Source organism: Muscardinus avellanarius (genome assembly GCF_963383645.1).
Source record: "Muscardinus avellanarius genome assembly, chromosome: 3".
NCBI lineage: Eukaryota > Metazoa > Chordata > Mammalia > Rodentia > Gliridae > Muscardinus > Muscardinus avellanarius.
In genome coordinates, this window is record NC_137788.1 from 159,172,401 (window position 1) to 159,183,831 (window position 11,431).

Sequence of the window (11,431 nt, forward strand, 5' to 3'; positions counted from 1 at the left end):
TTCCTCATTTGTAGCTAATTTCTCTTGTGGCCAGACACCCAGTTCTCCTTCACTACAACCTTTGTACTTAGTTGTTCGGTGCACATGCAGTGGTTTCAGAATTGCCAGTCCACACCGTCCAACATCCACCCCGTGTCTGCCTGCCACACTAGCGCTCACAGAAGACCATCACATCCCTTCAGCGCTACTTCAGGGCTCTGTCATGCATGCTTGATTACTTGATTCTTTTCTTTCTTTTTTTTCCTTTTGTACTGGGGGTGGAACCCAGGGGCTTTTCTACCTCCGGGCTACACTCCCAGACCTATTTTGTACTTTACATGGAAACAGGGTCTCACTAAGTTGCTGAGAGCCTCACTAAGTAGCCGAGGCTGGCTTCGAACCTGTGCGATCCTGCTGTCTCAGCCTCCCACGTGTGTGCCACCACGCCTGGCTCAGTACTTGATTATTTTTTACATGTGATACAACCTGGGGAAGATGAGGAGTCACTGGCCTATAGGGATATCAAGAACGAGACGTGCTGAGGTCCTCAGGTAAGAGGAGAGCCCCGGTGTTGGCATGCCGCGAGATGTCTAGGTAGCAGGTGCTGTGTCCTGGCAACGCATGTCCCGTGGGAGGAGGAGGACTTGAGGAAGGAGCAATGGTCTCAAAGTAGCGGTAAGAAGCAGAGGACACGTCCACTTCTGAGCTGCAGCGCGGGCTGTCCTCCCAGCCTTTGCCGAGTACTGTTCAGTATAAATGGAATCCTGGGGACCTGCCACGGTCCTAGTTTGGGGCCAGGCTCTGGGCTTAAGAACAGTAATCGCAGTTTGAGATGCGTAGCTGGAGGGCGGGAGGGCTCAGGGGTCCTCCATTTCTACCTGCAGGGTTTATACAGGGGCTGAGCTCCAACAAAACCTCTCCGCTGAAAGAAAACTCATTACTTACGCCTCCTTTTACTCCTTAATAGTTCTTTTGAGTTTTGAGGACCAGTAAATTTCTTGAATCTGTGGGTTTATGTAGTTCTATTTTGGGGGAGGAATTAGTCATTTTTTCAGTTTCCTCCCTGATTATTCCTCTTCAGCTATACATTGGGCCATTTGATGTTCTAAAGTTCATTGAAGTCTTTTATATTTAGTCATCCTCTGTGTTGAAGTGTGGGTAGTTTCCATTGCTGTCTTGATTTTCTATGTCTAATCTACCATGGAGCCCATTAAGTGCATCTTTCATTACAGATATTTTCAATCTCTGGAACTTCTATTTGGATTTTTTTTTGGGCGGGGTACTGGGGTTCCTGGAAACCCTTCTACCTCTGGGCTACACTCCCAGACCTATTTTAATATTTTTATTTGAAAACAAGGTCTCTTAAGCCAGCGAGGCTGGCTTCGAACCTGCGCGATCCTCCTGTCTCCGCCTCCCAAGCGCGGGGATTACCAGCGTGCACCACCACGCCCGGCTGGATCTTTTTTTATACCTTCCATTTCTTTCATCGTTGCACTCACGTGTTCTCAGACATGGAATTTATTGGTAAATGTTAACATCCTTATCTGCCTATTTATCTGTTTTAACATCCTTATCTGCGGATTCTATCACTCACATCACTCTGAATCCAGTTGGTAAGTCTCCTCCTCGGTATGGGTTGCTTTTGTTTTCTCCGTGCCTGGCAATTTTTGGTTGGATGCTAGACAGGGTGAATTTATGTTGTTGGATGCTAGATTTTATTGTCTTCCATTAAATATTCTTGAGTTTTGTTCTGGGACATAGTTACTTAGAACCACATTGATCCTTTGAAGACTTACTTTTAAGCTTAGTCACCTCCTTAAGGTGACTCCCCACAGATGGACAGAGTCACCTTATCTTGAGGCCTCCCCTCCCCCAGCCAAACTTCTCCAAAACTCTGAGGTTACTGTAGTTAGTTGGTTGCTTTGATTGTTGTATTAACCTGGGGGGGGGGGTACTGGGGGTTGAACCCAGGGGGGATTCCACCTTTGAGCTACACTCCCAGCCTTATTTTTTATTTTTATTTGGAAACATGATCTCACACTTGGCAATTCTCCTGTCTCAGCCTCCCAAGCCCTGGGATTGTAGGCGTGCGGCCCTGCGCCTGGCTAAGATTCTTCTTCTTAAATGTTAACTCTGCTGCTTGGACTTCCCGTCGCTTCCCCCGTCCATCGAATGTAAGTTCCCATCACACCAGGCTACTCACTGTTTTCGTCCTCGTGGTCCCTGCGTTGCCACACGGGCACATCTGGAAAATGACCACCCGCCACACATCACAACCCTTGTCCTCTTCCCCACCGGCCCTCTCGTGGGCCCACGGTGCTCCACCACGTCACCACCCCTGCCGAGCGAGCCCCGGCCTTGCCCTGGCTGTGAGCAGCTTGAAGTGCAGGGGCCGCGTCAGCACATCAGCTCTTGGCAACCAGGCCGACGGATGGACGGGCTCCGGAGGGTGTACGTGTGGTGGGTAGAAGGATTGTGGGAGGAGGATGACAAGCGGCACATGTTCCCAGCTGGATGTGGTGGCGCACGCTTGTAATACCAGCCTTCGGGGCTGAGACAGGAGGATCGTGGTTCGTGGCCAGCCTCAGCTACTCAGGCCCTTTGCAATCAATGAGACCCTGTTTCAAAATAAGAAATAGGGCTGCGGGTGTAGCTTGGAGGTAGAATGCCCCTGGGTCACATAACTGAAAGCTTTCTGAAGCTCTGGGAAGGTCGCCCCGGGTTACCCTAAGGACTGTGCTGCCGCCACTGTAATTCTGTCTTGTGGCGTTTGGAGCAGAATAGGAAGGGGCACAGGCACAGGCTGAAGCTGTACGCCCCATGCTGGTCCTAGTTGTTTAGGAGGCAAGGAGGCTGGCCTCACTTCCCAGCAGCTCTCTTGTACCCAGCTGACTGGGACAACAAAGAAAAATGGATGCCGCCCACATTCCCCCCGCCCCCCAGGCATGTGCCCTTGCGCAGCCCAGTAAAGCCAGTCGCCCCTCTCTCTGGAAAGAGAAATCTGGTCCCAAGGTGTTAGCACTGAGGGGAAAGGGAAAAGGGTTGTGTGTGTGAGTGGAGACTGCACCCAGAGGCATTCTACCTCTGATCTCTGAGCCACAACACCCCCCAGTCCCATTTAATTTCTTATCTTGAAACAGGGTCTCACTAAGTTACTAAGGTCCTAAGTGGTCCTAAGTTGTGGAGGCTGGCCTCGAACCTGTGACCCGCTTGCCTCAGCCTCCCAAGTACTGCGATCATAGGCATGCACCACCACACCCATCAAGGATGCTCCTTTGATTTCTTGCAGTCGAGGAAGGACCCGGCCCTCTGGCTCAGGGGCTAAATTCAGTTAATTTTTTTTTCCCCAGCAAGAAAACAGGAACATACACGTGGGTTCTGCAGCGCTTGGTATTCAAGGCTTTCTTATCACCGCAGGGTCAGCGCCCCAGGTGGATCAGTAGAAATCTTGGCTCCTCGCTGTGCTCTCTGCCCGCAGCCCTGCCTTGGGAGGCCACAACGGGCCCGTGCAGCCAGAGGCAAGAGTGACCCACGCGTGCCGAGCCTGGCTCAGGCCCACAGAGGACAGGAGGCAGGTGGCCGCGCAGCAAGGCCCAAGGCCTGGGGACTGAGGAGAGGACAGCTCCCCAGCCCCGCCCGCCTGCCAGCTGTGACAGCAGCTTCCTTTCTCCATCTGCCGGGTGGGCTGAGGACGAAATGAGTTCATGTAAGGCCTCTGAGAGCACTGCAGGGCACGAGGGAGCAGCAGGGGTTACACGTGATGCCTCTGTCCCCAGGGCCGCAGCCCAGTCTCTCCCAAAGAGAAATCTTCACGACTCTTCGGGCCTTCCCTACAGCCGAGCTGCCTGCCTGCCTCTGCTCAATTCTATGACCTTCAGAACATTCCTCCGCACCCCAGGCACCTGGCACAGTAAAGCCTGCCTCTGTGTCTCCCCAGAAGCCGCAGAGCAGGCTGCCTGACAGCATGAGGGTCCCAAGGCTTCAACATTAAGCCAAACGGTTCAAGCAGAGATTATTTCTTTAAAACATTAACTCCCAGCTAGCACACACGTATAATCCCAATACTTGGGAGGCTGAGACAGGAAGATCGCAGATTTGCATCCAGCCTCAGCAAGGCCCTCCACATCTTAGGACATTTCAAAATTTAAAAAATAAAATAGGGCTGGGGGTGTAGCTCAGAGATAGAATGCCACTGGTTTCAATTCCTAGAACAACAACAAAAAAAACCCAAAACAGTAACTCCCCAAAGACAACAAAAATGTCTACTTTGTAGAAAGCAAACCTCATGGTCATGTTTACATATACATATACTTAACAATATGTATGTTAAGTATATAACGTGCTTAACAATTATGAACTTGTTATCCAGCGGGATCTGCCAGAGTGTCTGGCCCCACTTGGTCCCTTCCCTGCTGGCATGGCCATGAGCACAAGGCCGAGGCCAGGTCCAGGCCCAGCGGGATGCTCAGCCCTCCACCTTCTCAACGTCGTCCCACGTCTTCTAGTTCAGTTACCCATCCCCAGGTTTTAGAAAGAGGGAATCATTTTTCCTTCACAGAAGAAATCATTTTATTCCATTTGAGAAAAAGACATAGACATTCATTTTTGGCCTGCCAAAAGTGATTTCGCGAGGGCTCTGAGGCCTGCCTGTGAGGTCAAAGGGACAAGCCTTAGAGAAGGCTGTGTCCCTCCAGAAGCCTTTACATGATCACGATTCCTGCAGCGGGGCTTACAAGTTCATCTTATGCTGAGGACCACTGAAGTCTCCAAGATAACATTTAATTTTGAAGGTACTTTAAATTTGCCAATTAAACCTTGGGCAGATTATTTTCACACAAAGCAGATGAGAGAGAACCTGGAAGGCTGTCCGGGGCGCCTCCTGGAGCCCTCCCCTCCTCGTAGTGGTGCGATCCTTTCGGTTCATCTCCAGGCCTCAGGCGTCAAGCCCCCTGACCTCCTGACTCAGCACGGGGGCCACCGGCCACCTCAGCCCTGCCACAGCACAGCGGCTCTCACTGCCTGCCCCTGCTGCTCTTCCGAGGAGACGGAAACCCTGAGGGCCTCCCCTCTCAGGTGTCAGGCCCCCTTGTTTGATGGACTTCCCAGCCAGAGCCACCTTGCTATGGTTTGGAGTCTCCTAAAGGTCAAAGGCTTGGCCCTCAGGGAGGCACTACTGGGAGGTGGTGGCCCTTTAAGAGGCGGGGCCTAGTGGGAGGAGTCAGCTCACTGGGGTGGGTGTGCCCTGGAAGGGATCTCAGGGCCCTGTGCCTGCCTCCCTTTCAGCTTCCAGGCCACTGTGGATGCCCTGCCCTGCCCCGGCTGTGAAGTCGGCCTGGCCACAGGCCCCAGGGCAGCAGGCCAGCTGACCGCGGGCTGAAGCCCTTTGACACCTCCAGTCAAGCCTTCCCTCCTGAGCTAACTCAGGGACTTTGTGACAGTAATGAAAACCTTTCCAACGGGTACCGCTAGCTCCACCATTAAACATCTGGTCTCTTAGCATTATGAACGGCATGGTGTAGAGAGGGTTTCTCTAGGGGCATCAACCAGAGAAACGGACCGAGCTGCCTTCCCGTGGGGAAACGCTAGGGTTCTGAGGAATGGCGTCTTGGAAGCAGCAAGGTCACCACCATGTCGCGGAGGTGCTGCCCTGGCCACGCTGGCTGGGCGGCCGCGCAGCCTCTGAGGCGCGCACTCTCACCGCACACACTGCAGGGCGGGTGCTTCCAGGAGGGCCACCTAGGAGGCCAGGGCCACCCCGGGGTGCTCCTCACTGTGACACCCGCACCCGGCTCCCGCGTGTGGCTTGGGACACGCCTGTTTGTCAGACCACAGCGCTCTGAGCGAGTGAAGAACAGACCTGGATTTAAATTTGCATCAGTGTGGATTGGGGGCTTTTTAATTCCGAAAGTGGCCCTGCTTCAGTGAGGCCAACGGGAAGTCGGGCTTGTGGTAGCTGCCAACGCATCGCTGTCTGCGGCAGGGTGGCGACATGCCGGCGCAGTGTGGCGCCCCTGCTGGGGGGACGCAGGCCACTCCAGTCAGTCCTGACCCCTCCAGGGCCGGCAGGGGATAGATACTACCAGTCAGGTGACCCAGACCAAGGCCAGGGCCCCGTACTGTGACAGGTCCCAGCCAAGGCCGTGTCCCTCCTGCTGATATGTCCAACGTCAGCCCCACGCAGGGCTGCTTCAAAGGCGCTCGCAGACGGCGCACTAGTCTTCCAGAAACAGCCTGTGGTCCCAGGTAAATCTCTTGCCGCACCTCTCTGGAATTGAGGAGACCAAAGATGGCGGTGTATGGGGGTCCTGCAGCCCTGGATTAGGTGACACCATTCCCAGGGTCAGGTCAATAGAGGACACTTCGGTGACTTCTGAAACGTGTCCCAACATCCCAGGAAACCCAATGCAGCGCCCCTCGGGTCGGGTGAGTGACAGCATACACACTTCCAGAGCCGGCTGCGGACGCTGGGCCGATTCCCCAAAACCCGCAGACAGCTCAGTTCCCAGCCGGGGGGTCTGGCTGAAGTGGCCATCTGAACAGATGACAGTGGATGTTGCTATTCGAGCACTTACCCTGGAACCACGCTCAGCGCCGCTGAGCCATTGCGGACAGCGGTAGCGTTCAAGTTCTCAGGGGTCTCCCCTGTCGCTTGTATCTTAAAATAGACCAGATAAAACACCGGTAACACAATCCCAATCAGCAGCATGATGAAAACGGCATTCCACCACCGAATCCCACAGTCCGCACCATCCGCCTGCGCCTTCGGAGGGGCCGGGAGCAGCAGCGGAGCCGAGGTCTCTCTGCAGCAGTCCTCATGCAGGAAGATCTCGGACTGCACAGCACGCTCGATGTTCTGGTCAATCCCCTTAAAGAAATCCGTGAGCTGGCTGGCTGGGGCCTCGGCATCCTCAGCGGCTCCGTCTCCATCTGGCACTTCCACGACGGTCACTCTGGTCTCCGTGGACGGGCCCAGGAGGGGTTTTAGTTCCTTGTGGGTCTCTGTTAGGACCCCATGGTTTTTCACTGGAATCTTAATAGATTTCAAAGCATATAAATCTTGTTCTCTGATGAAGTTGTTGACTTTCTTGATATCTGCCACCTACGGATGCCAGGAAGACAGACACTGTAAAATATGTGAAGCTCCCCAAAACTAATACCCAACCAGTGACCTTCACCCCTCTGGGTGACGAGCCAAGTCCACCCCACTAAGCAGCTGAGGAAGGCTGGAAACCGCACCGATGCCCTGAACTAGCGTAAGCAGAGAAGCTCTTGTTTTCTTGGCCTTTGTTCAGCCTTCTTGAATAGTTTAGTAATCAAAGTTCCTAGAGATTCACGAGTCTGAACAATTTAAAATTAGTTTGGCATATCGAAGTCAATCACTAAGCCAAGCAAGGGAGGGAGGGACGGGGAGGGAATGGGGTGGGAATTGGGTAGGGGTTAAATCAGCGATGAGTACATGTTTGTACACACAAGATTTTTACCCCAATAAGTTGTATGAATATAATGCACCAATAAAAAAAAAATGAAAAAAAAATTAGTTTGTGAGACTATTTAAAGGTGACTGTGATTCGGGAGGCTGAGACCAGAGGATCAAAGTTCTGGGACAGCCTCAGCTACTTAGTGAGGCCCTCTGCAACTCAGTGAGACCCGATTTCAAAATAAAGAATAAACAAATAGGGAAGGGGCTGTAGCTCAGAGGTTGAATGCCCCTGACCCACAAAAAAAGAAAAAGGTGACTGTGATGACATGCATGCTTTTAGGTAAAATATAAATGGGACGCTAAAAGGACCGCTGTGGCCCTTTGTATGTCTTTTAACTTTTGAGTCAACAGTGCCCCACCTGCCTGACTCCCCTGTCACACTATAACCTAATTAAATTGCTGCCGGACATAAGCTTCATCAGCCCCTAACCTCTGGCAGCTTACAGACACACACAGGATCTGGTTTACCTGCAAGACCCTCTAACAGACGTGCCCGCAAGTCTTTGCCAGGCTTTCTTTCCCAGAAGCACTACAGTGCATAGAAACTTGTTTTTAAAATAAGAGCAATCTTTAGTTAATTCACTTTTAAGAGATCGCAGCCCTTCTTTTCATTAGAAACATTTAGGAAATCATCTATCAAGTTGGAAATTACAGACTTAGATTTTTCTATTCCAAACTTAGGCAGAAGGAACATGGCTATAAGTTTTACCAAGTAACACAAAGTTCATGACAAGCTCCTTGGTAAGCAAACCTCGTAAAATGTAAGTTAAAAAAAAAAAAAAAAAAACTGCCGGGCATGGTGGTGCGTGCTTTTAATCCCAAGATTTGGGAGGCTGAGAAAGGAGGACTGCAGTTTGCGGCCAGCCTCAGCTACTTAGTGAGAGCCTTTGCAACTTAGTGAGACCCTGTTTAAAAATAAAGAATATGCTGGGCGTGGTGGCGCACACTTGTAATCCCCGTGCTTGGGAGGCTGAGATAGGAGGATTTCACAGGTTCGAAGCCAGCCTCAGCTACTTAGTGAGGCTCTCAGCAACTTAGTGAGACCCTGTTTCCAAATAAAATAGCCTGGAGGTAGAAAGCCCCTGGGTTCCACTCCTAGTACCACCAAAAAGTAAAAAATAAAAATAAATAAAAATAAAGAATAAAAAATAGTTCTAGGTGTGTAGCTCAGACGTGGAATGCCCCTGGGTTCCATCCCCAGTACTGCAAAAAACAAAAAAAGTAATGTTTGAAAAATTTCAAAAGCATTAGAAATGGACTCTTGATGATGAGTCTGCTTAAACTAGACCTTTGGATAGTGGCTCATTCAAATCAATCATGTCAATTATTATAATTATTTAGCAACTGCTTTTATCATTTCACTGAATTGCAATGGGAAACATTTTTATAGTATTCAGAAACTAATGACTGTAGACAATCCCTGGGATCTTTTGGTCTTTTTTTTTGGTGGTCCTGGGGTTCCTGGAAACCCTTCTACCTCCAGGCTACACTCCCAGACACCTATTTTATCTATTTTTTTTTTTTAATTTGGAAACAAGGTCTCTTAAGCCAGTAAGGCTGGCTTCGAACCTGCATGATTCTCCTGTCTCTGCCTCCCAAGCGCGGGGATGACAAGCGTTCCCACCACGCCTGGCTCCTTTGGTCTTTGTTGCTAATAAAGAGCACATTTATTCACTCAAGTAGGAAAAGTGACCAGTTACTGGAGGTGTTATAACATTCTCTATGAGCCGGGCGTGGGCGCACGCTCGTCATCCCAGCACTGGGGAGGCTGAGACAGGAGGATCCCGGTTTGCAGGCAGCCTCAGCTACTTAGTGAGGCCCTTTACAACTCGGTGAGAACCCGTTTCAAAAGAAAGAATAAAAAATAGGGTTGAGGGTGTACCTTAGAGGTAGAATGCCCCTGGGTTCCATCTCCAGAACCAAAAATAATAATAGTATTCTTTATGGTTTTATTGGATATGACCATTCCAACAGGCTTACTCCATCTTTTTTAGCATAGGATTAAATTTTCAGTCCATGTTCCATAAATCATATATTTTATGCATACAGGAACTGAATCAAGAGTCAAATATAACTGTTAGCACAAATTAAATTATATACACCTAGAGTCCAGCCTGAAGTTCCTTATGAAAAAAACAAATACCACATAGGATTTTTAGCCATTTGGACCTTGTCAAATAAATGACAGACACTTTAAGGGAAAAAAGTTGTTTGTTTGTTTTAATTACTAAGTAGCCTATATAGCCTTAGAGTTGACCATAGAAATTTATAGCACAGTGCTAGTAAAATGAAGCAAATATTTTCAACCCAGGAGAAAATGCAGCAATTCTAGAAAGACTTTCCTACTTACTTTGCCATTGTTAATCACTCTGAATGCTAAAGACATAATTAAAGAGAAAACAGGGTTACACAGATACACAGCACAGAGGCTAGATCATGCAGTTCTAAAAGAGAACAGGGAAAACTTTACCACTCGAATCAGCTACCAGCAAGAAAAGTCAGAAAACTGAAGGTGGCAAGAAATGCAAGCATGCCAAAGAAATCTTGGGCAAATTCTGTCTGGCACTCCAGCCCCCTAAGGTCTTAAGTAAAAGGCCCCCCCCCCCAGGGGCTGGGGAAAGTCTCCAAATTTTACTGTACAAAGACAGGGTAGTAGAAGTACTCTACAGAGAGACAAAGGTACTATGACCTGAAGTTCCCAGAAACTTCACTCCAAGCCCAGGTTCAAAACTAAAGGCATTGCCGCCTGCCTTCTAACTGGCCAAACAGGGAGTCCTCTGCTGCTGCAACAGGCCTCTGGCCACCGACTAGGGGTCAGGAAGGGCAAGGAGGGGCCTCCCTTGCAGTGAGCGCCTCTAAACTTGGGGTGGGGACAGAGCACGTGGGGTCTTACTTTGCATCCATACTGAAGAGCCAGCTTGTTGAGGCTGTCCTCCCGGGCCAGCTCTCTCTGCAGCAGCACCACACCGCCCACTCCTGCTCCTGCTCCTGCTCCTGCTCTTGCTCCTGCTCCCGGCAGGCACGGGTGGTGAGCATCACTCTTCCTGCCCCGGGGCCGCAGAACGGCCGGCTGTGCCTCTTCTTCAGAGGAGTCCCCCGAGTCCTTCTCGCCATTCTTGAACACATAAACGTGGCTGCTGGGAGTCCTGCAGACAACAGCTGGGCCTTGGAAGGTCTTGGTCAGCACCTCCTTTTGCCTCATTTTCTTAACTGAAAACCAAGAATCCCAGGGTTAATTCCATACACAAGGTCTGGCCCTTCCTCCCTGGCTTCCATAGGAGAAGTACCTGGTTGGCAATTTTTCCCTTCTCCAAGTATTGTGACTACTCAACAAATGCCCTCAGTACAAACAAGAATGTCCTTATGGTGGCTAAGATGGAAGGGATTACCTTTTGTGCAGAAACCGAAAAATTCCCCACTCTTCCCCCCTTATTCCTCATCCATAGCTCTGTCTCCCCCAAACCCTCAAAAACAAAGAAACCACTTCTACTTTTGGTCTCAACGTCATAAAAAAAAAGTGGCTAAAATCTCTGAAATAGCAGGGAAGGAAAATTCTCAGTTTCTCTGCACTGACAATCTTACACTCAGAACCTTCGCACAAAATATTCCTACTCAACACTTCACACATTCCACGATAGCTTCACTGAGATCAACACCAAGGACTTCGGAGAACTAGGAGACCGAAACGCTCCTATTCTGATACTCGTTGACTGTATCTAATATGCAAGACAGATGAGGGGGAAAGTGCCTGTCCATCTGCGACACCCGTCCCGTTTCTCACAGGTCCCTTTGCCTTCATGACACCCCACTTCTGTTCAGATGTCCACCTTCGACCAAATGCCAAATAAGCTTCAACTGGTTCAAATGAAATTCCAGAAATCGTAAACATGGGGTTTTGCAGGCCTCAAAAAGAATGGCACGCGTCCCTGGAGTCACAGGGATGTGCCCGATCCGGGACGGCCTGCGCCCAGA

The 11,431-nt window shown here is 50.2% G+C and overlaps 1 protein-coding gene across 1 annotated transcript; it reads right to left on the reverse strand.

Annotated features, from left to right (window-relative positions):
• Positions 1–6,547: 6,547 nt before the first annotated feature.
• LYSMD4 (LysM domain containing 4) lies at positions 6,548–10,693 on the reverse strand (the record flags this gene model as incomplete). The annotated part of the gene is made up of 2 exons (XM_080693339.1): positions 10,353–10,693; positions 6,548–7,078 (listed from the first exon to the last, which is right to left on the reverse strand). Exons 1-2 carry the CDS (start codon positions 10,659–10,661, stop codon positions 6,548–6,550), a joined length of 840 nt encoding a protein of 279 aa, XP_080549465.1. The 5' UTR covers positions 10,662–10,693.
• Between the last annotated feature and the right edge of the window lie 738 nt (positions 10,694–11,431).